Source organism: Lonchura striata, chromosome 15 (assembly GCF_046129695.1).
Source record: "Lonchura striata isolate bLonStr1 chromosome 15, bLonStr1.mat, whole genome shotgun sequence".
Lineage (NCBI taxonomy): Eukaryota > Metazoa > Chordata > Aves > Passeriformes > Estrildidae > Lonchura > Lonchura striata.
This window is the reverse complement of record NC_134617.1, coordinates 14,819,097-14,846,744: the sequence shown is the minus strand read 5'-3', so window position 1 is coordinate 14,846,744 and position 27,648 is coordinate 14,819,097. Positions and strand designations below refer to the sequence as shown.

The following is a 27,648-nucleotide window of genomic DNA, read 5'->3' as shown; positions in this document are numbered from 1 at the left end:
ATTCCATCATTAATTCATTATTTCCCCATTATGTGCAGCTCTGACAATAACCTTTAATTGTACAAATAAGGATATTTCAGGTACTGAGGTAAATTAAAGCAGTTTCTCTTAAGTCAATGTTTTCTTCTTAGTGGGGCCTTACCAGAAGAGTAACCCACACCTATGCAAATAATATTACAATATTTTTATGCATGTATAATGTGAGTAATGCAATTAAAAGCAATTAGGGTCCATAGGCATTTATTTCTGTGTAGCAGGCAGAGCATTTTCAACCCTCTGCTGTGCTTCCTTGTTTACTTATTTATATTCAGAGAAAGGAAGTGGTAAGGCTGACTAGCTGAAACTTCTCGGAGTAGAGACCATTTTGTACCAGAGGAAGCAGTGTCTCTCTGGAACGAACTCACAGCATCATTTCAATTGACCAGAGCAGTTCCTTGACAGAAGGAGCTGGAGGTTGGGCAAGAAATTCCTTGGAGGTGGCCACAGAGAGGGAGCCCATGGCAGTGTCGCTGGCAGCAGGGCTGTGAACGCTCCCTGAGCCTCGGGGGACACCAACCATGGACCTGCGGAACGTCCCCTACCGCTCCGACGTGCTCACCTGGGACCCAGAGGACTTAGCAGAATATTTCAGGACGGTGAGTTTGGCCCTGGTTTGTCTTCATCTGATGGAGGAGCAAACTGCTGGAACGTTGGTAGGGCTAAATTCAGATCTTTTGTAATGGGCAAAGCTTGCTGCAGAACTAAAAGCAAAACCGCTGTCAAATGAGAAGCTGAGCTCAACTGGTCAGCGAAAATGAATCTTGAAAGGGATTTTTAAATTGGGTTTAAGAGAAACTCATGGCTTACTTAGAGCAAGGGAACAGGTTAGTACAATGCTTGTTGGTGTAACACACGTTAACAGCTGCGGAAGGCACTAAGGTGTGAAGATTACAAGTTTTCTGTTTAATCTTCAATCATTTTCAGAAGTGATATTTTTTTCCAAATTGCTGGGTGTAACAAATGAGCCTCTGAATGTCTTTGTTAATCGCATCCCTGGCTAGACTTATAAAACTTGGCACACCTCGGGCTTAATTTTGAAATAATGTGAAGTTTATTTTTGTTTTTTCAATGGCTCCTATAACTGTGAGAGTCTTATCTAGGGAGGTGAGGAAAGTTTGATAGTGGAATGCAGAACTACTTAATAAAGATAAGCAGATCAAACATAGAAACTGTGTCTACCAAATCTCCAGAGAAGTGAAACTGCCAACTACTTACAAGCCCCTAATTTTAGGGTGCAGGAGTTAGTGGCACAGGAAAGTGAAACCAAAAACTGGAGATGGAATAGATGAGATCATTATCAACAGGCAACTTCAGACAAGTACGAAAAACATTACAACAGCAGTGCAGAGCAAAGTTGGACCACCATTTCCAAGAAATTAGGAAGGCAAAAAACGGCTTTCTGAAAGATCTGATAGTAATATCCTGAACAGTGACAAAAGGATCAACTGTAAGTTCTACCATCACTGAATGCACATTTATCTGCAGTGCCTCCCTTCTATGGATCAAGATCCAGAATGGAGATACTGGCATTCCACTCTTGGGAGCTAAATCAGGACAAAAGCTGTTTAAGTAATCTAAAAAATCTGGGTGAGACAAGAATGTCAGCCCAAGTCAGGTGGCTCTGGGCTACTGTCACAAGTGAACAGAGCTTATCCCTGAGATAAACTCTGAGAATATTCTATACTCAGAGATCTATATAAACTCAGAGATATTATCTCTGAGATAAAGGATGAATGAACCAAATTTTCAAATAATTTCTGATTTTTTTTTTTGGTTTAGAAAAAGCAAAGATGTTCATATTTGGGATATTCCAAGGTTTGTTTTTAATACCTAAAGAGCATTTTTAAATCAATTACTTCAAGATTGAGATTAGGTCTCAATCACAGGGATGTGTTGCTTCCCTCTGCATACAGACTTGTGCTGGTAACATCACAATAGCGTTCACTGTAGGAAAGAAATTATATACAGGTTTAAGTCTTCAGTCTGCACTGAAGTTTTAATCTGTATCCTAAAATATTTACCAGAGTTTTTTCATATGAATAACTGAAGGTAGCTCCTAAAAATATCCTCTCTGCTGTTCGGTTGTTTCCAGGATCCGTACCCGAAGTTACAAAGTTACACCTTAAAATGAAAACTGGGATAGGGCTACAAAGCACATGAAGCTCCCTGGGAAACCTCTGCTGTAGGGGAGCTGTCCCAGCAGCACAGGGTCGTTTGCAGAACTTTCACCACTGAAGTTTCAGACAGAATAAAAGTCATTCTTTTGTCTCAGAGCCTCCAAAAGTTTCTTTGTCTGCTCTTTGGGCTCCTTCTGATAGGGACCTGACCAACTTGAAACAGATCTAAGCTATAAATTGTGTTCTTACACTGTACTATTACAGTTCAAATTAAAAAAAAAAATAAATCCCAAAACAAAAATCAATCAATCAAACAAAACCCAACAACAACAACAAAAAACCCAAACAAAAACCCAAAACAAGCAAACAAACAAAACCAACCAAAAAAGACCAAAAAAACCCCAATCAAAACCAAATTTAGGACAACTGTTTAATGTTTAAAAGTCATGCCTTGCTTTGTGCTCAACCTGTACATGAGCAGCTTCTAAAGAGCATATCCTTGTCCTAAATGCTACTGGAAGTCATAATACTGTGGAAAAGCTTTACAAATATTATAGATAATTTCCAGGATTAACAAGTGAGATTTCTATCCAGAAGTGAAAGCTTTTTGATCACAACAATGAATTCTGTGACTGGGATCAGTCAGCTTTAGTATTCCTGGATAATCAGGTTTTTGCTTTACTTCTGCAGCTGCTCATCCCAGTCAGTACCACAATAATCCATTTTTCAAATATTTCTTTGGGCCAGGCAGCTGTGAGGTGGTTTCTAAGTGTGAGGAATAACATGTTCCTAAATGGATGAAAGCCTTTAAGTCACTGAAGGATGTCTGTCATAAAAATCTTTGTTTATGGGACAAAATGAGCCATTTAGGTGGGCCATAGCATACAAAAAGGTATCTACTCAAAGCCAAACATATGTTGTCTTAATTAATTCTTAGAGTTAAGGGTGCAACAATCATCTTCTTCTCATTGACAGCTAAAGTATAAGGACTGTGAGAAAGTCGTGAGGAAGCACAGCATAAATGGACAAAGGTTTTTGGTAAGTGGAGCTGTAAAATTCCTTCCTGTAAAATTCCAACTAAGTGATGTTTGAGACTCCTCCTTATTTTGCAGATGGAGAGCCACCTTCCAGGTGGTTACTGAGGTATAAATATGGGAGGTAAATGCTTTTGCTAAAATTAGCCAGACAACTTGCTTTAAATATGCAATGCTGGAGGCCCAAGCATGTTGTTCAATATGAATATTTTTTAGTATTTTTTAAATTGACAGGGAAGTTCTAAACCAATAATCTTGTCTTGAATTCATCTCGTCCTTTATAGGTAGTTCTTGTTTTCAAATATTAACTACAGATAACTGACATTTATTAATTATCCTCTCACACTAAAGACACAGTCCTGCTCAGAACAACTGGCCTTTCATTGGAATATCTCCTTCATTCTCCTATAGATAAAATTAGATTTCTTCTGCAGCAATACACAAAAGCAATAAAATATAACAGCATCAAAACTAGTAAGCAAAGTCCCTGTGGCTTTAAATCAACATTTTTCCAGGCTTAGCTTAATTTTAGAAAAAGCTGATAACTTCCACTGACATAGCAGCTGTTTCCAGGTCTTAAATACACATCCAAGAAGATGTATATGAGCTTTTAGTATTATTGCTTTTTACTTTAATTTTCAAATATTAGCTATTATATTTCCCCAGAAGTAGTAATTTTGTCCTATTTAATCAGTCATAGTGGGGAGATCTCTGCATACCTCTTCTAAAGTTTTGTATTTTTCATTTACTTGTCCTCACATTAATTTTTTTGACATTTAATTGAAACAAAGCATAAAAATGTTCAAGCCCCTGTTGTAGGAACAGGATTTGACCCCTCCCTGCTGCTGGAGGGTGCAATCAGCATTATTCAGATGTGTCATGGGATTTATTCTCCTGGTCCCCAGGAGATGCTCCTCAGCTCAAGCACGGGGGATCTGTGCCTGGAGTGGGAGTTCTGCCTCTGGAAGCATAATGACATTCTGGGAGTTTGTGAGGTGCAAATAGAAAGTGCAATAACTCTGTGATTTCTGAGTGACTTTTGAGATTTTCTGTTATTTCCAGAGTGTTTCTGTAATTAGCTCAGAGTGCAGCAGCTCTTCAGAGGCATCCCAGCAGATCTGAGGGATGTATTCTACTGAGCAAGCCAAGCAGCTGCTCACCTCTGCTCAGACTCTTTTTAAGCTTTTGAATTACTTGGCAATTGTATAATGAAAAAAAAAGAAAAGGTTCACTTGTTAAACAGAACCCCAGAAGAAGATGTCCAGTAAAATATTCCAGAGTACAAAGCAATCTGGAAAAAAATTGCTTCTCTCTATGAATGGTTTTCCTAAGAAACATCTTTTTGTATTTTGTGAGTGACTGGAAACTGCCAAATTACATTTGCAGAGAAGCAGCTGCTCAGGCTGAGTGTTTACTGGGTTTGTAGCTGTCGTTAGATCTACATAATAAACCTGGCATAAAAATGTTGCTCTAAAATTAATCCAAATAACATCCTAATTTCAGAGTCACCTTTCTGTGTCCACTGGCTACCACAAGGAAAGCTCTATTGAGATGAACAAACCCAAAGGAGTTCCATCTAACTTATTCCAATATAATTCTCTCTTATTTAAAACAGAAATGTGGCCTTTGTAAAAGAGTTTATACCTCTATTATTTGTCAAGTTTATCACAGAATGGAACTCCAGAGAGAAGCTTAAAAAGCCTTTAGAAAAGATACGATTTTTCAGGAAGCACTGCAGGATATTTCCATAAAAGCAGTACATTTTCCTGTGTTTCACTCCTTCTTTGAGGCAAAATAGTGTGGAAAAACACAGATAGGATTTGTTCTGTCCCATGACACCGACAGCTTTGTGACCCAAGGTCTAATTAGAAACCTATTACTGTTACCAGTAAAAAAGACAAAAAGAACCAGACTATCCTCCCTGTTCCAAAGAGAATTCATGAAGCTCATGATTGACTAAACAAAGCACTAAATTAACAAAATCCAAACTCTTCATAGTGCCTGAATCCCCCCTGACTGTGGACTTGCACATGCTGGAGGAAGAGAAGGGATGCTGCAGGAGCATCAGGAAAGGTTTCCAGAGCACATCTCGGTCAGGTGGAGCCTCAGTCCAGGGGCTGTGCTGTGGCTGAGGGAACAAACATCCCCCATCCCTGCTTCTAGAAGGATTTTTTTAGGCTGCCAAGGCTGTTTTTAAGTCCAAGGAGTTTTCTAGCTATGTGTCCCCTAGAATATTTGATTTTTCATGTACTCTGTTACAGATAAGGTTCTAAGAACAACACTCCAGCCAAAGGTTCTGTATTTTAAAATCTACAGTTCTATCCTGAAATTTGGCAATCATGCACAATCTTGCCCAATTTCACTGTGCAGACATGAAGGAATTCAATATACCTGCCTTCTGAAGTCATGTAAATACCAGGTGAATTCTTGCCACGTTCTTGAATATATGTATATGACTTGAATCAGTCACAGGGTGTTCCATGGACAATTTTGTCAATATCCCATGTGTTTCCTTTCCAGAACATGTCTGAAAATGATATTCAGAAATTCCCAAAGCTCAGAGTGCCGTAAGTAAAGTCAAACTCTTTTAATGTTAAAAAATATTTTAGCTGTTTTGCAGTGAAGTCTCATAGGAAATACCAGGCAAATGATTTGTGAGTGATTGGTTAGAGACTTGTTTATTGGAGCATACTGAGAGAAAAAGAAGAATATTCCAAAATAAAATGACTGTTGTCATGACTGCTCAAACAAAATGATACAATACAAGAAGATTGTCTGGGGGATGTTCAAAAGAAAAGCAACTCCACAAAGGTTAAACTTTTATGCAAGTATTACCTTTGAAGTGTGATTTAACTGTTCACTGCTTAAATGTTGACTTTAACTTAAAAGGGGGAAAAAAAAGTCAGTTATGTCCACAAGAACTGAGGATTTGAAATTATTTTCTTGTGCTTTTGCTTTAGGTGGGTGTTCAAGAGAAATCAATCTGGACCGGTGATTCAATGTTCAATAGCTTTTCTCAGCTTCTGTGGATTAGGCCTTGAAAAAGTTTCCAATTCATCTCAATAGCTTCCTTAATTTCATAGAAGTTACTTAATGAGGAAAAAGAACCCCATTAAGTCAATACTGAGTAAGAGAAATTGGCTTCTTCTAATATTTCATGGTGAAAAATGAAGGATTTTATTTTGCTATGAGTTCTTTGCTACCTACTTAACCTGGAGGTTAAAAGGTTTCTAACCATGAGACACATGGAGCTCTTCAAACAAAGGAGGGATAAAAAAGGGAATTCAAGCTGTTCCAGCATGGCAGTGTCTTTGTTGCTCATTTCCCAGATTCCCTCTCTTCATGGATATTTTGATTTTGCTACACAAGACTCAATTTGCTTTGCCTTTTCAGTTGCATCAGAGCTTGTGGAAGGTGTTCTGGAGAAGAGAAGAATATTGAAAAATTTTGTGCTCATGGGTGAGCTGGTGGGAAGAGCTGAACCCAGCAGAACATCCTTGTTCAGATCAGATATGAAGGACTGAATTTGAAAGCTTCAGATGTGACTTATTTCTTAAAATCACATCTGTATTTTCACACAATAAATATCCTGATAATAGGGGTTGGTGTTGTATAATATTTTAGTAAGGAGGTCCAGATATTATTTAAAGAAGATGCTCTGATGTCTCAGAATTTCTGAACTCACTTTCAATGAAAAGAAACATTTAACAGTGTTGATGATAGACCAGATTTTCTGTGACAGACTCATCTAACCATACTATAGAACTTGTAATTCTCTGATAATTTGCCCACCTTAGCAGTCCTTTGGCAGAATTACCTCTAGTTCTCATTGTCTGAGCTTTTAATATTGAGAACTTCTGGTGATTTTCTTCAAATTAGTGGGAGAAAAACAGCCAGTGCATGGTCTAATAAACTCAGACATATTAGAGATATTAATGCCATAGGTGAATAATTAAAATGAAATCTAACCATGTGGAGTTGCTTCTACCTCCTCATCAAACCTATTGATACCTCAAAGTTTGATTTTCACACCCTAGAAAAAGTGAACAGCCTTTTTTAGACAGCTCTTCTGGGTTTCTCATGTGTTACACCCCAGCAGAAACTGAGCAGCCTTTTCACTCAGATCTTTTGGATTTCTCAACAAGAAGATAATTTGAAATCAAGAGCTTTAAAAGAAGAGTGAAGCTTGGTGCACAGCTTGAGGAACTGAATAAATACATAGATATTTAAATCTGAAGGAAAGCTCTGGAACTTTTTCATACTTACAAACAAGAAAAATATTCACTGGACTATGGTGATTATATATATAGAAAGGTCCTCCACATAATGGCAGTATTTAAAACAAGAATTGAGAGGTTTAATAGGGAAGAGAACTGGTTCTCACTAAAAACAATCAACCAACCAACCAACTACCAAAACAAAAAAAACAACCCAACAACAACAATAAACCAAAAATCTACTTAAACCCCAAAACAACCCTGCTGGATAGAATTAATGGGCAGAAGAATCTGCCATTTTTTAAAACATTAATTTCTTTACTTCAGAATCTCCACACCCTCATTGAAACACAAAGTGCTGGCTGGTGACTTCTGCTGGAACACATTCACACTTTTCTTTTGTATCATCATCCAAACCTCAACTGGTTGTAGCAAGAGTTGCCCTACAAGCTGAAAGAGGCATTAGCATATTATAGTTACACTACCTGATACTTAATAGCAGTGCTAAAACCTGAGCATACCCTGCAAAAACCTTAAATAGCTTTATATAATATAAATATCAATAAATAATTAAGATATATTTATATAATATATATAAAGCTATTTATAGAAATATAAATAGCAGGTGTTACAGCCTTGGCCAGTGACAAGGTGAATAAAAGATACATTAACAAGAGAGATTGTTCCTCAGTAAATTTAGCTGGAATATTCTGACCTATGTGGAGCCAGCACCTGGAATCACACAAGGTTTGCAAAGAATCTGCCAGGACTCCTGAGCTGGGGGTGTGGGCTGGCTAAACACGTATCTCTGAGCAAAGCCAGTGCTCAGGTTTTGAATATAACTGTGTCATTATTTGGGGATGATGCTGTGACTTTTCAAGAATTAAAAGTAGGTCACAGTTGTCATTACAAGGTATGACAGGTCATTTCCTGAATCTAATTGTAAAACTCTACAACCTTCTGTTATTACTAATGAATTCTTATTTTGAAAGTCAATCTCCACCAGTCCTGTTACAGGTGCACATCTTAATAAAATTTTTGGCCTCTTTATAAAAACTAAAAAAACCACCCAGATTTAAGCCCTATTTTGAAAATTAAAATACTTAAAATCTTTAGCACTCTCCACTGAAAGGGCTGACCTCTTTCTGGAAAACTTTGCTTAAAAGGTTAATATTAATACCACTATGTTTAGATACAAACCTGAATCCTCACAAACAGTCCTGAAAGATACACTGATGAGACTGGGAAGGGATTTGGTGTATTTTACACAGAGCAGACACTGACCATCAGTCCTAACCTAATAATGAGGATGTTACTAACATTTTGATTATAAATCTAATGAAGCAAGAGGCCAATTTACAGCTTAAGAGAAAAACAGAGTTTTCCTATTGTTCCTTAGCACTGCTGCCAGTCAGAGAAAGTAATGAAGTTTTATACTTGCGGAGAACAAATTTGAGTCTTGCAAAATATTTTAAAGCACATTCAACAGAATGTGCCTTACTTACTGTGGTCAGAATTCATAAAAAGAAAAAGCAAAGATTTAATTAAAAACAACACTGGTGGTTGGTTGACACCTGAACCATGATATGAACTCTGGAATTAGTCTGTCACTCCTATTGTTTACTGTCTTGAGAGAAAAGGGTTCCAAATTTTAAAGATGCTGTTTGTCCTTCTGGCTATTGCAGTGGCAGGCCCATGGCAAACCTGAGATCTGGAACTTTCAGGCTTGTGGAAAAATCTTAAGGCATATCCCACAGCACTCCAAAGTGTATCCCATAGCACTGGGAGAAATTTGCAGCAGCAGAAAGCTCATGATTGCACTCATGGCATCTGCCAGCTCAGTGAGACACAGCCAGAGCCTGCAAACATGGCACAGGCTGAAAGTCATTCTACTTCCAGAAGAGTAAAAGTGCAAACATAAAAACTGAGAAATCTGCACTTTCTCTGCTAAAAAGGTAAAAGATGTCAGTGCATGTGCACACATGCTCTCAGCTGGTCTAAAGGTTGTGGCAAGGTTTGGAACATAACTGCTGTTCAGTCTGTTTTGAAGTCAATAAGACAGCATTGCATCTGCCCAGCAGAGTCTTCTCAAAGGCCAAACCAAAGATTTGGAACACCAGCTATGCTTTTAACAGTGCTCAATATGCAACTGTGCAGCCTCCTGGCCTTAGAGGAATTTGTATTCCACCTTTCTTACCCATCTTAAGCCCTTTGTCCCAATACATGTAGAGTGGATTCTACTCATGTCAACATTATCTGCAGTTGAGTGAACAAAAGCCAGTTTTGGAGTCCTGATTTGGGGGCTGGTTGTGTGGGGTTTTTTAAAAAAATTTCAACTTCCTGCCAGTTTTAAGTTTAGCAACTGGTGGAGGAGGTAGAAAGAGAATGAGAAGTCTGAGTAACATTTTCTGCAAGTGCTGTTGCCTTATCCTCTCCTATCATCCACTCCCACAGCTCAGAGAGCAGTGTGGTTTTGGTACTTCCTTCCTCACACTGACAGGCTCAGCTGCTCAGTGCACCAGTCTTCCCTGAGAACGTTGCTTGTAAAGCCTGACCCTCCTAGAATTTGCTTTCTTCTAATAAACCCTCTGAGCCATTGGTTTGAAACATTTCAACTAAACGATGAAGATTAGACGCTGTATTTTAAGCATGATATGATTAGTTTTTTTTGGCAGCGAGATGAGATGATCAACATCTTCCTCTCAGTTTTTCCTCAAAAACCAGTTGGTGTAAATCCCCATAGCAGCCAGCCTAGGTTTAGTCCAGAAAGTTTCCAAACACTCAGGTCTTATTCACACCCAGGGAAGTCTGAACTCTAAGAATTATTAGCTAGAAAACCAGAGAACTTCATTTTACTTCTTTAGCTGAAAAAAACCTGAGACATTCTGAAATATCCTTTTCTACAGCAGGGAATAAGCAACAGACAAATTCCCATAACTGACTTCTCAACCAAAGCGATGATGTGTGCAGGCCACTGCTCACCCCAGGACATTTCCTGATGTCTCACATGGAACTTATTATTCACATAGCAACTTCCTTATCCCCTACAGCAAAAGGAAACAACATTGAAGTTGGATGCTCCTCAATAAGAAATAATAGCAATTCAGAATCAGATCATGGCTCATCCCAAGCTTTCTTTAAAATAAAATAATCAAAATTATATTTTGATTAAAAAAGCCAAAATAATATTTCTGCTATGCCCTGAAAATGTATTGAAACATGGAATTAGATCAGGCTTTCCTCCTTCTCTGCTGGAGGGATTGCTTGGTTGCAGAGGAAGGAAAACAGAATAGAGAAGAGTTTCAGGGAACATTCAGTCCCTGGTTTTGCAGCCATAAGCTCTGTTTTCCTGAAGCATTATTTGCTTTTTCCATGCAAAATCATACAAATGCCATGGCCATTATTTGAAGCAGTTCAATGTCTACAACACCCAAAGTTCCTTAGGCTTGCTGGGTTTAGTGTTTATTTTTAAACACAATCCAACAACATGGGGTTTTACCAAGGGAAGAACAATCTAGTTTGTAGTTGGATATGCTGTAGCACAACTTTGCAATAAGATGATAAATTCAGTGTTTTTATCACATGGTAAATAATAATCATGAGTTACCAGATTAAATTTAGCAAATACTGAGGGATAATGGCAAAGAAAATTATTTAGCTGCTTTGACAAGCGATGGGTTTCAAAGGTTATTTTTTAAACTATTTTTGTTCTTCTTTCCAATAGAATTGTAAGTAAATTAAGCCAAGAAATAAACAAAAATGAAGGGAGGCTCTCTTTCCTTCCAAAATGGTGAGTAAGACAACTCAGCTTTCTCGTTCAAAGCTTTCAGACAGATCTTTTCTGGACTGGTTTTCGTTTGATCAATGATGCTTGGATCAGAAGTTTACCCTGGAAATTCTATAAAATAAAGCTCTGTTTCATTAATTCATCTGATATCAATGATCAGATCCTGAGCCTGTGAACACCCAGATACTTCTGCCATGTCCAAAACCAAGTAACATTTGCACGTTTCCTGCAAGTTTCCACCTGAGCACATGGCCCTTAAGAAAGCCATGAAGCCTAGGTATATATTATTAATAAATCATCATTAATGCATTCCACAGATCTGTACATCATTCTACTCTTTACTTCTTAATATTTGTCACTGAATATAATATTCACAATAAAAGAAGAGCAAAATTTGCAAGAACATTCTATGAGAAAAGAACAATTTATGATCCTACCCAATGAAAACCAAATCCAGTCTACATAACATGGTTTTGCATCATCTGATAACATGATTTTGCACACTTCCATTCACTAGAATCCAAAACTAGAACTGAAAACCATGAAAACCTTATTTAACCTTACATTTATGAACTTGACTTGGAAGTTTCTGTTTTCAGGACTGGTAAAAGTATTTACTGAGTCCCCTTGCTTCAAACCATTTGACTTCTCTGTCTTCAATTCTTGAAACAGTTTAGATTTTATTAGGATCCTCTATGTAAATATCAACTAATGTGTTCATGGCATTTTGGGCAGAGTTAAACTCATTTATGTAAACTTCTTTCTACTGTAACAGTTAACTATTGCCTTTATTTGCAATAGAAGCATCAAACATTTAACAGAAAGAATTTATTCTTTGTATCTTTATTGCAGGGTCCAAACACAAAAGTCTCCAGAAAACACAGGTAAGTGTATACTGGCAGACCCTAATGACAAAAAGTGCTTAAAAGTATTAAAATGTTAAATTAATACTTGCAGAGCAGAGTCAACAGAGGGGAGCAGGGTTAGGAACCAAAAATCCAACAGAGTAAATGAAAATATGGGAGTATAAAGAAGTTGCAAAAATGAAAAGCATAGATGCAGAACAATAAGTAAGAAAAAGTGTTTTTAAAAAGAAAAGATGGTGAAGGAAGGCAAGAGCAGAGACTTTTACCAAAGAATAGTCAAAATGTCTTTCTTTAACAGTGAATTGTATCAATGCTTATATATTTTATCTCCACTCTCTGCCTTTCCTCATAGCATCACTGTATTAGAGAGGGAAGCTGAAATTTAAAAAAAATCCAAACCCTTCTTTTATGAAAGCTGAAATACTCTTAAACAAGGAGATAAGAAGTCTGGGCTCATTCTGAAAGCATTTTGTTTCAAATGATAAAATTTAAATTGGAAGTGGCATAAACTTGAAATGCCAACACCCAGATTGTGTCACAGCAGGACAGTTTTAAATCAGATTATTACTCAGAGTGCCCTCATCACTGCCAGCCTGCCTCTGGAAGAACAGCTCCTTCCTGTGGCACAGGACTGAGGCCCCAGAACCCTCCTGGGATTTGTTGGGTTCTTTCTTGTCGTGGTTGAGACAGAGACAACACAAAGAAACACTCCATTTTCAGAAGGCTTCAAACTGTTTTTATTATAGCATGCATGCCTTTTATACATTCTTACAAACCTCATAAGTTTACACTTTAGTCTTTGGTCACGAGAGACAAAGTGCCCATTGGAACAGGCAGTTGCAGATTTCTCTTATTTCTCCTTCTTTCTTGCTTGGTTTCTATGTCAACGACCTTGGTAGAAAATTCTTTCAGGGGTAAACATGGAACTTCTTGTCAAACATGGATCCTCTTATCAAACATGGATCCTCTTCTCAAACTTCTCTCTGGCTCACAGAAGTCACTGTAAAACCTCTTCCACACTTGCTGTAAGTTGTTACATCTCTGACAAAGCTGTCCATGCTCAGAAATGTGTGGTTGTGCTTCTTTCCCAGGGTACGCTCAGGATGATGGTGGCTGGTCCTCATTTGTGAGTATTTGGGTCAAGAAAAGCCCCTGGATCAGGGGGTCTGTTCTACACTGCCTGCTTGGGCACCACAGCTGGGGCAGCTGGGGGAGGAAAAGATGGAGCAGGAATGATGGGAGTGGCTGAATACAAAATTCCTCACTGAGAAAAGGTTCTCCCCAGATATTCAGAATTGCCTTCCTATTCCACTGCTAGAGCAGAAGCTCCAAACCTATGACCAGGTCCCCACAGAATCACAGCTGAATTTTACATGCCTGTTTGAAGCTTTTAAAAGAGGTATCCAAGGTTGCTGTGTTGCAACCTTGCCATTTTATTCTCTACAGCCAACTTGTTGAACAGTATTTTTTCTTAAAGCCATTTAGCAGAAGTTCCTTCTGCCTTTGGGCATAGGAAATGCCTTGAGAATGTCTTTAGGTGAAACACACCCCCCCAGCTGCTGATGCACAGCCTGCCTTTATGAAGATCTCTGAGGCTGACCAGTGTTCATGGCTTTTGTCCAAAAATAAAGGGGAGAGGCATTTTTAGAAGCCACTTGTTAATAAGTTCACAGGAGATTTGCTGTTATTCTGGGAGCACAAGAGATAAAAGTAACCACCTACAGAGCACGTGGGCACTGTGCCAGTGCAGAGGATCTGGAAATTCCAGCTGTGGTATCAATGAACAAATGGAGGGCTCTTTTTCTCTCAAGCCTTGGCAGATTTCACAGATGTGCAATGACCATATTGACACCATCCCTTTGTGAAGTTCTGCAAACGAGGCTGGTTTGGGTCAGGAGGGCATCAAGACCCGAATCAAAGACCTCAGTTTTTATGAATAATTTTCAAAAGTTGGGTTGCATGCTTGGAGGACATGTTAGAAAGTAACAATGAATATCAGCAGCATCAACTGCTGCTCCATTGTGTTCCTAGGAACACTGGCTTGTTTGCATTTCAGCAAACTTGCACCTTATCTTGACCTCTCACTGCACTCACTGTCATCAAATGATATTTGTTTCCTTTCTTAAGCTCTTGAGTGCTCCATGCATTAGTGGAACGTTTCCTCCTTTCCCCATATTATTTCAACAGATTTTTTTTCGCCTCAAACTGGTTGTAAAAATTTGGTATTTTCCAGAGTGAAAAATACCACAGTGAAAGGCCACAAGGAAACTGCTCTGCAGGGTTTAGTGTTCTCTTCCAGCATCCACTTTTTATTCTCATTTGCCAGGATGATGATGATGATGACTATGAAAGCCCTGATGAAGGCCAGGAAAAGGAAGATGAGGCTGACTATGAATCACCAACAGAGGAGCCTGAGGAAGCAGAACATGACAGTGATGGCTATGAGCCACCTCCATCCAATAATGAAGAAGCACATCATAGTGTCATATTTCCTGCCAAGTCACTCCCAAGCAGCACAGATTATATAGGTAATTACTAAAAATTAAGTGCTATTAATATATTACAAATTAGATTTTCCCATGTTATCAGCCACCTAAAATGTGAATATAGAAGGTTTTTCCTTGAAGGTATCAGTGTAGTTCATAAGCAAGATTTAGTGGCACAAACTCTGTGACTTTTAAAGTTACATTTTTTACTTTGGTCAAGCTCTGTTGGCATAAAGATTAGTTTCATATGATGTGTGCATTATTTGGCCTTTGATTTGAACCTGTAGGAAGTTACACACATGTACATGCTGCAGTAGCTTCAGCAGTGCAACCTTGGACAGAGCAGGTTGTCACCAAAATGGCAAATAAACTCTAGTGAAATTTGGGAAAAGAACAAGCAGCTGTCCCTGCCTGGCCTTTTTGTTTAACATCTGTTTCCTCAGCAGCCTGGAGGTGTGGAGCCCATTCAGGAGCACAAAGCTGCCACTCAGACTGGCTGGTGTTTCACACACTGTGCTGCAGGGCATGAAATAAATCCTGTGGCCCAGAGCCTGGCGGGGGAGTCACCCCCATCAGGACAGACCAGCCTGGAACTCCCAACACAACACACTGATCCTAAAGCAACTGCCAGTCAAATCCTACAGCAATGTCTTTATCATTTATTAACTTCAGTAGCCAGGTTCTTGTAAGGTCTCTTTGTCACAAAGTTTGAATGAGTATTAAATAACCAAACTCTGTGGAATTGTTCAGTTTGGGATTTTTGTTTTCTTTAGACAGACCTACAACAACCAGATCAGTACATCAGCCTCCACATCAGCCTCCAGTACCGCCCCAGCGACCTGCCCTAGCCCCAGGACCAGCCTCATTTGGGGGAAGAAGTGCTACTGTATGTTCCTTTCTTAATATCTCACCTATTCTCTATCCCAGAACCTTCATAGAAGTCCAAGTGTAGGGCCATTTTTATTCACCTAGTGTATAAAGAGGAAGCCATCAAAATAGATTTGAACTCTGTTACAAGGTGGCCATTGTTCAAGGAACAATTAAATTTCATGGGAGAAATATATTTAATTATTTCATATTACTTCATTGATTCTTACACTGGAGATATATACCTACTTGTGAATGCATCTCCCACATAAATGATATATTTTTAAGGGATGCCTCTGTTTTGAAAACAAGGTTATGTTTTTCCAAGCTATACTTCTAGCACTTGCCCAATTGAATTAGGACCACATAAAAGTGTAAGAGACTGTATAATCAGAACACTGATGACCAAGATTTGATTCCTTTTTTCCCTGCTGTGAATACTTCAAAACTGAAAGCTCTTGTGCTGTTGACAGCTAGCACTATAGGTTCAGTGTTTGCCAGAACAGATGTACACTAATCCTCCCAGTGTTTACACAAGTAAAGGTTTAGGATGTGATGGAGGGACTTCTGGTCTGATGCAGTGTCACAGAAATACAGCAGTGTTGTTGAAGCTCCTTTCCTTTGACAATACACCTCCCCTTCCTGAGGAGACATCCCACTGGAGTGTTGGGAGGCACAGCAGATGGAGGCAATTCTGCATCCAACACAAATCAATGATTTTGGTCATGCTTCAGGAGGGTGCCTGGCTCCTGTCCTTCATGCTCCTTGTGCTGTGCCACACAAGACTGGCAGATGTGCGTGGCGGGGTTAATACACCCCAAACAGAAAGGTGAAGACACATTTTAACCACTTGTGAAATATTTGTTCTAGCTGCCAGCTTTCCCTCCTCCACCAAGCAACAACGACTTGAGTAGAGACAGAAACATGAAGCCTTTGAAACGTGAGTACAGCTGAGTACAGCTGCTGTTCTCCTTGGAAAGCTTTTCCCACAGACTGTGCAGCACTCCAATTCCTCTTTTCCCTCAGTTCCACTCTCTTCTGCTACTCATACAGGAGTCTGAATTGTTGTTTTAAGAAGTAACATCAGTTCTAATCTATGCAAAAGAAAGATATAATGACCTATACCAGCAAATGATCTTACACAGTTGTTGTGTTTAGCCCCAGCTCCTTCTATAGACAGAAGCACCAAACCCTCTCTGGATCGCCTTGCTCCTCCATATGAAAGAGAAAGCCCAGGATCAGGTCAGTATTTGCTTACATTAATATCACTGGGGTTGCTTCAATTACTGAAAATCATCAGTTTGTATATAATTAATGCAAAAGAACAAGGCTCATCCAAATGTAAACAAAGTAATCTGTTTATGAATAAGTGGTGTGAGCAGAACTTACAAAGTAGGAGAGAAATTTCATGTAAAAAACAGCAACCCTGGGTCAGACAGGTGAACAGAAAGACATTATGAGAACCCTGTGCAATAAAGGTTTGATGTACACCTAAGTGATTGAACAAGGAAATATTTAGTAGGTTAAAGGAGGAAATCACCTTTGCACACAAAGGTAATGAAACTCTGCATACACTGCTGTAGGTAATGTGACAACAGACTTAAAAGAAGGCTGAGAATTAATAAGGCACAGAAAAAAACTGGCATTTCCTTCAGACCTGAAAACCACATTATACAAAGCATCTACAGATATGACTCTACTATTTTATTATCTAAACTCTTATCTGTTATATAATGGCAAGAAAGTATCCAGTAATTCAAAGCTGAACCTTAGATAATGTGATTGTGACACGTGCCATGTTGAAAATATTTAAATTTCTCTTCAATAAGAGAGATGGCGATTTTAACATCACTTGCAAAACTACAATATTTTTCTGGCTTACATATCAGAATGTGAGTTCTTCAACCAGCAAGATTAACTTTCAGTTTTATTCAAAACTCATTTATTTCATAGGAAGTCTTATTAATTAACTCTCACTTTTTCTAAATATAAGCTTTTGCTGTTTTCAGGGAAGAAGCCAGGCATTCCTGAAAAGGTAAATGTTTTTTTTTTTTGTTTGTGAATATTGATAGTTTTTGCCTATTTTGATGCACTTATATATTCTCTCTATATACCTATTCCTTGTTGTTTTGCAGCCTCTGGTTTCACAGCTAAGGTAAGATTTGTCCTCTGCAAATGATCCTCTCATTGCCAGTATTCCCCAGTTATTTCTTAATAAGCAGCTTTTTGCCTTTATTTCGTCATCTGGCTCCTGCTTTAGATCCCTGGGAGAACAGTTAGCAATGATGCCAAAACCTCCTGTCCCACCAAGTGACAGGTATGAAAGAGGCAACCCACCTCCTCTAAGGAAGCAAAGCCCTGGAAAGTAAGTGCTCATTTAATCAAAATTCAATAAAGGAGAAAAGAAATTTAACAAAAATATGGACAAGCAGCACAGGATGGTCTGATTTACTGGTACTGCATGACAACAGGGTCTGTGGGTATCACAGTTTGGTTCATTAATATGCACAGGATGTGCTTGAAGCTGCAGAAAGGTGTGAATGCAGAAAACCTCTCTCCAATCATATCTGAAAGAGCCATTACGTGGGGCATGACTCACTTCCAAGTCATACAAAGATATATATGATCCATGTTTTTTCCAGCAGAGCAAGTTCTTGCTCTAGGGAACATTCTTACATGGGTTCTATTGCTGTTGTTTTAGGGTGTTAGAAAAGGAAAGCTGTACATTTATCTCATTGATTTTATTAGCCTACAAAACTCCTTCTTATCAGCCAGCAGCATTTTCTAGCAGAACTGGATCATTCCCCCATTTTCTAGACCACCTGGGGGCTGAACACTGCCTGTACTTAAAACAAGAGAAGAAATAATTGAGATCTACTAATCAGCCAGGATAATTGATCAGAGAAAACAAAGCCTGATATCCTTATGATATGCTTCAGCAGTGTTGTCAAATATTGTAAATGAGTTCAAGGCTTGAATGTTTCATCATTGTACAAGCTTGTTTGAAGCTCTAATCTTACAATCAATTCATCAGACATTTTTCTTTTGATAAAATCAAGATGGGTTAAGGACTAGAATAATGCTTTAGATTATATGCATTAGAATCTTAGATGTTTTTATGAGGAAGAAAAAAGTGTTTCTGCATCCATTGGTCTTTAAGACTTACTATAAATTCATGTTCAAGTTGAAAATATGGCCTAATGCACGTGAAGTGAATGAGTATTATTCTACCTATGATGAGTGTTTTGTTTTCCTTTCAGGCACAGTTGGCCACCACACAAGAAAAATGAAGTAAGTGTAGTCTCAAAGCATATATTTAAAACTATAAGGGGTTACAGTAAAATTAAGTACCTGTATAAACTTATAGTGCTGGAAAAGGTAAACTCATTTCTTTTATAATTTGTAAGGAATATTCATGGATCTTTCATGGCACATGGGTTGTTTTTGAACAGTTCTTCTGTGTCAAGCTCAATTTGTTCCCTGAGAACTGTATCTTGGATAACAGGAAGAATAAGGCTAGAATTTCCTCTATGACATGGGAGAAGTGGTTTTGCTTAAAAAAGAGTTTGGCTTCTGGGGATTTTTTCAGCTTAAGCTGACCTAAAAGTTTCACTTTCAGATGATTCTGAGAGCCTACACTTACTTGAAGGAATAAAGAAAGTTTATATCTCCTGAGAGTTTCTGACTATTTTAGGTCAAGATGTGTTATGGGACATCTACCACATATTTTGTTTAAAACTTTAAAAATTATTTGGTTTTGCATCAAGACAAAAGCATTTTAGAGGGAAGTGACATTGTAGATATTAGAATCCTTGTATACTCAAATCCTTGTATACTCAAAATTCACCAATGTCCAGATTTTGTTTTGTAAAATATTCCTAAGAATTGTTCTATAATATGTTGCTAATTTTTTTTTCTTTTGGCTCCCCAGGATGAAGAAGACAGTAAGTATTTCTACATTGATTTTTCAAACTTGAAATCTTTCTTTGTCTTAGTTCAAAAAAAAAAAAAAAAAAAAAAAAAAAAAAAAAAAAAAGGAAATTACTTTGGTGGTTGTTTCCTTAGAGCCATTTCTAAAGTCAGGTAGGACCTCAATAGGCAGTAGAATTTTTATAAAGTGCCCGATGCAGGTTTATATATCAAAGCCACAAACCCCAGGAAATGAATAGCTAATAGCTTCCTTCAGTCAGCCAGTTACCAGCCAGCAGGATTTGTTCTTTTGAAATAGAGAGATTTGTGTTCTGCACACAGCTGGGAACAGAAGCCTGGTGTCCCCCAGTCCTCAGCAAACCCTGCTGGCACCAGGCTCTGTGCAGTGTTAGTCACTTTTATGAACAGAAGCAGAACTTCTTCCATGTACCAGCAGTGTTTATATACTACTGCAGAATGCTGGTTCTGAAACTGAGTTGGTAAAGTGACTCCATAACAGAAGCAGGACATTTGGCCAAGCCTCTATGAATTATCACTGCCCCTAAGCCTCCATGGAGAATAAGGTTATTTAAGCTGTGCAGAACACAGTTAAACTGTCACACTCTTACTGCTAGTTCAGGTCTGAGGACACTGCAGAAAGAAAATGTTTTATTTCATGCTGGGAGAAATCTCAGAATGATATTTAAAAAAGTGATATCAAATCTGCTATTTAGAAGCAGCATGACAGAAAACATGTACCACCTTCTGCAGCTAAGGTACCTGAATTGTGGCTTATCCAAAAAGATGTTAGAAAATGTAAATGTTGCTCAAGCCAGTTCCAGTTTATTTTTAATTTTAATACCTACTTCTAAGTTCTCAGCTGACCATATGATTTTCCAATCTGTAACTAACACATCAAGAACTGTTTATTGTATTATATTTATCTAATTAAAAAGCAATAAGGTGACAGAATTTCTTCATTCTACTTCATTTAAGAATAGCTGATGTAGGATTTAAATTTCCTTCTCTCCTCTCCACAGCTGCCCTGCAAAGACCAGTGCCACAGCTGTCTTTGCCCCCATACAGCTCCAATGCATTCCCACCCAAATCTATCAAACCTCCACCAAAACCAGGATCCAACAGCATTCCTGCTGCAGAAAGGTTTGTTTTATATTTTGGTTCATTCCTTGAATCTCACTCTCTTGGTAGTTCATTACTGAGACTGTGCCCTTGCCTCTACAAGATGCTAATTAGTGATGTTCTTACTGTCCAGGAGAATCCTTTTTAAAATTGAAGCTCTGAAGAGGAGCAGAGAGTGTATATCAGGCAACCAAGAAAAAACCATGAATCTCTCTGTTTTATGGCAATGAAATTTTTTAAACTGATGCCTTGGAGTGGCTACCTAGAACAGAGGCTAGACAAACTTAAGAGAATAAAAGCAGGTATTTATTAAAGGCCTTCAATAGGTACACCTTGGGCAGTCAAAAGCCTCCAAGGGGCTACACCCAGGATGGACAATGGTCAGAGTTTTTCAGACAATTTAAATTTTGTTCATTTACATCTCTGGGGTTAATCCTCCAACTACAGCTTCAGGTAATGAAGTCATTTACTGCAAGTTATCCCCCCCAGTTCACTCTTGTTTACATCTCTTGGGGCCTGAGACAATCTGGTGTCCTTGAGTTCCAGGCCTAGAGAGGAATTGTTTTATCTCAATAAAATGGGAGAACAGCAGCTGACAGGCCATGGAGTTTTAGAGTTGTACACTAAAGCAGTGCAGGATCTGAAAATAGAAAAGCTAAATCCTAAGGCATCAAGACCCTACACAGTACAAGGATTCTATTCTTGAGATATCCATTGCTCTCCCATTGCTTGCAGGGTCCATAAAAATGACCAGTCCTTTTGGGAAGGGATCATATCCTATAAAACTAGGCAGGATTCAGGACAAAGGGGTCCTGTACACTCAAGGAGCTTAAGTGTTAGAGCTGCAATTCCTCACACTTCAAAATGAAAAAACTCCACCTCAGTTGTCTGGAGTGGAATCTGAAAGAATTTCACCTCCTTTTTACTAAATTTGACCCTAATGGTTGATAATTCCTATTTAAAATTGTGAAACTTGCTGCAATTATCTTTCCAGCTTCAACTTACAAATATTTGATTGTTATGCCTCCACTTGCTAGACAGAAGAACCCCTAATTAAATTTTGATTTCTGATGTACCATGCAACAGACTTAGGCTTTGATGACTTAAAGTGGGCTCCTTGAGTCTATGTCTGATGCACTTTTTGTAATCTCTGTATTTTTTTAATGGCTCTCTGATGAATTCCTCACATTTGCCATCATTCTCTGGAACTGCTGACACCAAAACAAATACTGCAATAGCAATAGCAAGGTCATATGCAAATTGAACTATTCCTATGATGAACACTTCTGCTTATATTCAAAGAGCATTGCCAAATTTTGCTGTAGCAGAGGCCCCTGGGTTGACTGATTCTCTCCCATAAATCAAGTCATGATAGGGTGTTTTTGTTGTGCAAACAAAATTAGCATATTTATCTCAGAGCCTTTTTAACAGCTCATGTAAGCAGAAGAGAAATATGATCAGTAAAGGAAAGGAGTGTAGGCAATTTGTTCTCAATTAGGTGAACAAACAAAAAAAAAAAAATAGTCCCCAGAAACTGAAGAGTGGGACTACATTTTGAGCAGTTTTGGATGTGGGTTGAGGCTGGCAAAGATCTCTGGATGTCTTCTGGTCCAGCCCCCTACCCAGGCAAGGTCACTTTGAACAGACTGCCTGGTACCACATCCAGATAGAATTTGTATGTCTCCAAGGAAAGAGAGAGATTCCACAACACTCCTGGCAACCTGCTCGAGTGTTTGTCTGCCCTCACATTAAAAAATGTTTCCTGATGTTCAGAGGGAACCTCTGGTCTTGTCAGTGGGTACCAGTGAAAAGAGCCTGGCTCTCCCTTCAGATATTTATGTGTTTAAAAGATCTCTCCTGAGCCTTCTCAGCTTCCATCTCCCTCAGCCTTTCATCATGTGGGACATGTCCCAGCCCCTGATGTTGCTGGCCCTTCCCAGCTTGCAACATAAATGTGAAGCTGCATTTTTATCAACAATGTTACAGAAGCTGCAGGAACAATAACTCTGTAAGTGGAACCCTGCAGCGAGAAGGGCTGGTGGCCTGGTGAGCTGCTCCCTGTGCTTGCTACTCTGGGGAAGGACAGGGTCATTCCCTGTGAAAATTCCACAAGCTGGATACATCCCTGCTACAGAAGTCTCCGTGGCCTTTACTGATTAACTTATTCCCAGATGCTGAGCTCCAGGTGAACTTAAAGGTAGATCCACTTACACAAAAAGAAGGAAAGAAAAACAAAAAGAAGAAGAGAAGGCTTTCTTCACCCTGCACAGGTCTCAAGGGGGTCTCACATTTTGTAAAATAGGCACAAAGTCCACCTGATCAGTGCACAGAAATGTTGTAGAGAAATGTTGTAATTATAATGACTACTCCTTTTTTTTTTTTTTTTTTTTTTTTCTTTTTTTCCCCCTTTTTTAAACAGCTCTAGAAACCTGTCTTCAACTGGCTCTCTACCACCACGCTTCCATCCAGGTTTGTATCCTACATCCTTACATTTTTTTCTTTTTTAAATGAATGAAAGCTGAAAGGTAGGTTTAGTGCAGTCAGTATAATAGCCTTTTTTCCTATGGATGTTTCTGTTTGGACTGTGAACAGAAAACGACCAAGTTCCTGAAAGGCATCTTGTGTACCTTACTTATCCTGAATCAAAGATTTTGGGCTTTTTTGTCCCCATGAAGTTTGGGCTTCCTGCCTAGTTCAACAGTGTCAAAAATTCATATAACCATCCTTTTCTGTACAGTACTGAGAACTGAGCTATGCAAATCACTGTGGTATGCTAATACTCCTCAAAAAGGTTAGCAAATGATTTTCATGTGAAATATGCACCATATTTATCTCGCAAGAAAAAAAATTAAAGAAAACTTAGACATCAATTGCTTTACAAGTGATTTTTTCGCACAAGGTAACAGCTGTCAATGTCCTTCAGTGAAATTTTTTACTTTCTAATTGCTGAGAAGTCAAGGATTGCAAAGAGACAATGTTACTTCTGTCTCTAAAGAAACCAAGATGCTCTCCAGTGAGTAACTGTGGTACAGAAACTGATAAAATGTCACCCCTATTTCAAGTTCATCTGTTCTTATGGAGATCTGAACCACAAGAGCTCAGTTAAATTCCCTGTGCACCAAGGATGGACTTATGTCAAGAACCTGGTTCTCATAGAGAAGCCTAAATCTGATTTCAAATAATTTTTAGATGTCTCAGTACCAGAGTGATAAAAATACTTCATACTTCATAAAATCAAGATCCTACACCCTGGGTGCGCAGATGAAATTATTTTCCTGGTTTTAACATTGTTTTTCTACTTTTGTATCTCTGAAGGCAGCAACAGCAGATCTCCTTCCAGAGGTCCAGCTGACATGAGGCCTCCCTTGCCAATTCCTAGCAGACAGACTGTTCACCAGGCAAACACGGAGGAAGATGAGGTACAAAACATGAACCATAGCTGTAAAGAGAGCAAGTTTTCTGGTTTTGAGAGACAACACCTTTCAAGGTTGTTTTTCTAGTCAGTAGTCGCTGTCAGGACACCACTGCGTGCTTTCAGTTTCCTTTTCTGCGTCAAACTGTAGTGCCTTATTTTGTCCTCACCAAGAAAAACAACAATAGCTGAACCCCAACAGAGCAAAATAAGAAAAATACTTGTTTTCTGGATTATTTGTTTTACACAACTGCCTTCAAGCAGCATCAGACTTTCAGTTCTCCTTCCACAAAACTTTGATGAGTAAAGGACTCATTCTTTTAAGTGCATTTTTGCTTCACATTTCCTTAAATAAAACAAGTTTAGAGCAAATCACTCATGGTGATAACACTGCTGGGCAATCATAAATAGTACATTCACAGGAAGTCTTCAGAGTTGTCTCAGATGATAGCTAAAAACCAAACAGATAAATGAAGGCAAAGGATGCCTTTGTGCCTAGTGTCCAGGTAGACAAAAGAGACCATGCCACTTAAAATATTTTACTGAAATTATTTGGAAATATCTATTTTTTTTAGCTTACCTGCAGGGGCATTATGACTAGATCTGTAATATTTTCAAATTTATCAAAGAGAGCAGGCAATTTAAAACAATTTAGCAGCACTTTCCATACCACAATAAATAGCAGCGTGGTCTGTGACACACAGAGATTCTGCACACAGACCCAGATATCCATCTGCAGATATCACACTGCAATTTCTCTCTACTCATTTGCGTGTTGCCATTCCCTGGCAGCTGACTGTGTCCTTGTGCTGTCCCCCAGGGCTCTCTGAAGGATGAGTGGTACGTGGCCTTTGTCAGCCGGCCCGAGGCAGAGGCAGCGCTCCGCAAGATAAACAAGGTACTGCAGAGGCCTGGGCGTCCAGCCTTGTCTGGGCCATAGACACCAGCAAAATGAACTACAGGTTCAAACAAGGCTTCTCTGTACTTGTGGAAAGAAATCAAATATATACAATTTCAGTTTAATATTTAATATTTATTATTTAATATTAAATACATATATTAAATATAGAAACATTAAATATTTATTATTTTAAAAGAAATTAATTTAATTGTAAAATAAACAATTTTAAAATAAATTATTTATTAAATATTTATTATAATAATATTAGTAACATTATTAAATAGATAAAATAGACTTTAATAATTTAATATGTTATTAAATTATATTTTAACATTATTAAAATAGAAAATAAATATTACATAATAATAAATTAAATATATTATTATTATATGTAATATATTATATGAAACACCTAATATATAATTTATAATATTTATTATATTAATTATATTGATATTATATGATATGAATAATATATATTTATAAAATGTCTATTATATAATATATAATATATAATATATAATATATAATATATAATATATAATATATAATATATAATATATAATATACAATACAATAATATAACACATATATAATATTTAGTATATAATTTTGGCTATCATAAAGATAAATAGAATTATTGCTGTGGGAGTTGTGGTTACCCTGTGCTGCCTCACAGCACTTGCCATGAGCTGAAGATGGTGTGTGTACCGTTGCAGTGACTTGTACTAAAGTCCAGCTGATGAGGTCCCATTCAGTGCGTTTAAGAAAGGGATTTCAATGGAAGACTTTTCAAAAGAGATATGAAATTAAGAAAAGCAGAGTGGTACAGTATCACTGCCTTTACCTAAATCACACAATGTCATTATTTTAAGCTGTCTATAAATACCTCACATGGGAAACGTGATTGGCACTTACTGGAAATGAAATTATCTTCTGGTTAAAGTGATGTGAGGTTTGGTCTTTGATATTTCACTTCCTCCTGTAATGGAATCTCTCCCTCATACAACACCATTCCTATCTTCCTTTAGAATCTGCTTTGTAACAGAGAGGAAAGTTTGAAGCAGCAAACTGAAAGACAACACATTTGTCAAAAGACCCAAATGCTTCAATGTTGCAGTTTCTCTTATCAGAAACGAAGATTTCAGAAAGAAAAACACAAAGTGCTTTAGTGAAAGTTGTTACACAGCCAGAAGTGGCTGCTGTTTGTCACCTTTCATTTTTTCCTGTTTCAGGATGGAACATTCCTGGTGAGAGACAGCTCACGGAAAACAGTTACTCACCCCTATGTCCTGATGGTGCTGTACAGAGACAAAGTGTACAACATCCAGATCCGCTACCAGGAGCAGGACCACTTATACTTGTTAGGAACCAGCTTAAAAGGAAAAGAGGTACCATGTGTTTTTCACAATACTTCTCTTCATTTCAAGCATCTCCTGCCTCATTGCTCAGTGTCAGGTGGCTGTTCTCCTGGGGTGGAATTCTGCTTATTGTCTCAGAGTTATTGCTGGAAGCAGAATCAGGTTATGCTGCTTGCACTCAGGGAATGAAGGGGTGGCCTTAGAATACAGCCATTAGAAATCCACGTGCCTGGTTAGGGAATGTTTGTTTGCCACTGAGATACCAGATAAGGGAAATGCAGAGCTGAGAGCTAATCCATACCTGCCAAGTTCCAGCCTTGCTCCCAGACTGGTGGCTCAGCCCCAGCCTGCAGGACTTTGTGGATTTGCTAGCCCCAGACAGACTGCTCAGCACACTCCTGGCAGTTCTGCTCCAGACAGAGCCCCTGAACTCATCAGCCACCCCAGAACTCTCAAGTACAGTCATCACATCAAGCACAGTGGCAACAGCATGTGTTAAACAGACCAAGACTATACAAATTAATTATACAACATTGCAACAGGTTGTACACAGAATTACTGAGCTACAGATCATGGTAGGAATGAGAGCACTTAATCTGGACCTTATATATATATTTATAATATTGATAAATATTTAGAATTTAAAAAAAACCCCTTTTGTTTCTACCAGTTACTAATAATTCTGACATTTTGGCCTTATCCTTCTCGTTTTTTCCATCCCACAGGAGTTTTCTTCTGTAGCAGATATCATTGACCATTTCCAAAGAACACCCCTTCTTCTGATTGATGGAAAAGACAGAGGCTCAAGAAACCAGTGCATGTTAAAATATGCTGCAGGACATATTTAAATGAAACTTGAGAGAAGATCACACATGGTACTGAAGCCTTCTGAAGTTTGTAAACTTCAAGATATTTCCCTTTTCAGCAAACTAAAATAATGAAGTCATTAAAATTCACATTTCAAAGAAAAAGGACTATGTTATTTTTAAATTATGCCTTAAATACAGTACTCTATAAATATAATTTTCCTACAAAGTGTCCATTAATCATACAGCACATGAGAATTTTTATCTTCCAAGATATTTATATCCTCTTGAAATTATTTCCACACCAAATCTGATGAACCATAAATAAAGATCAGGACACGCCTCTGCTTTCACAGGAGCTCTTTTTTTTGATCAGAATTGCAGCAGCAATTTTGTTATTTGGAGTGATACGGAGTAGACCCAAACATTGTCAAAGCTGCAGAGAAGACAAAAGCCAATTTTTTCCTCAATAAATCGAACTCTGCTCACTTCCATGAAGAGATCAACTCAGATCTGAAAGACACACAGGTTTCAGTGGCACCAAAAGCCCTCCAAGCCTGGAAATGCAGGTGCCTGTCAGGGTCTGTGTCTGGGTTATTCAGCTGTGAAACTGTTTTTTTCCCACATTTCCAGGAAAACACCACACCCACAGAGCACCTGCTCTCTGCACAGCACGGGGGATCCCGTGCCTCAGCCCACAGCTGGA

The 27,648-nt window shown here is 38.3% G+C and overlaps 1 protein-coding gene across 1 annotated transcript; it reads left to right on the top strand.

Moving 5' to 3' along the window:
- The first annotated feature begins 358 nt into the window (after nucleotides 1–358).
- LCP2 (lymphocyte cytosolic protein 2) lies at nucleotides 359–27,285 on the top strand. Its single transcript, XM_077786761.1, has 21 exons — nucleotides 359–635; nucleotides 3,132–3,194; nucleotides 5,711–5,757; nucleotides 11,132–11,197; nucleotides 12,047–12,078; nucleotides 13,152–13,198; nucleotides 14,387–14,588; nucleotides 15,320–15,432; nucleotides 16,284–16,353; nucleotides 16,572–16,655; nucleotides 17,423–17,448; nucleotides 17,549–17,568; nucleotides 17,674–17,778; nucleotides 18,674–18,704; nucleotides 19,345–19,357; nucleotides 20,363–20,483; nucleotides 22,882–22,931; nucleotides 23,778–23,881; nucleotides 24,695–24,772; nucleotides 26,011–26,166; nucleotides 26,862–27,285. The coding sequence occupies exons 1-21, from the start codon at nucleotides 558–560 to the stop codon at nucleotides 26,982–26,984; spliced, it is 1,629 nt and encodes a 542-aa protein (XP_077642887.1). The 5' UTR covers nucleotides 359–557; the 3' UTR covers nucleotides 26,985–27,285.
- The last annotated feature ends 363 nt before the right edge of the window (nucleotides 27,286–27,648 follow it).

What these genes read in the sequence shown, in the direction of transcription:
- LCP2 (XM_077786761.1), top strand. Translation starts at nt 558, where the DNA reads ATGGACCTGCGGAACGTCCCCTACCGCTCCGACGTGCTCACCTGGGAC. An exon ending in AAACATGAAGCCTTTGAAAC is followed by an intron (nt 16,354 to 16,571) that starts GTGAGTACAGCT and finishes TGTTGTGTTTAG; the next exon opens with CCCCAGCTCCTTCTATAGAC. An exon ending in CCAGCTTAAAAGGAAAAGAG is followed by an intron (nt 26,167 to 26,861) that starts GTACCATGTGTT and finishes TCCATCCCACAG; the next exon opens with GAGTTTTCTTCTGTAGCAGA.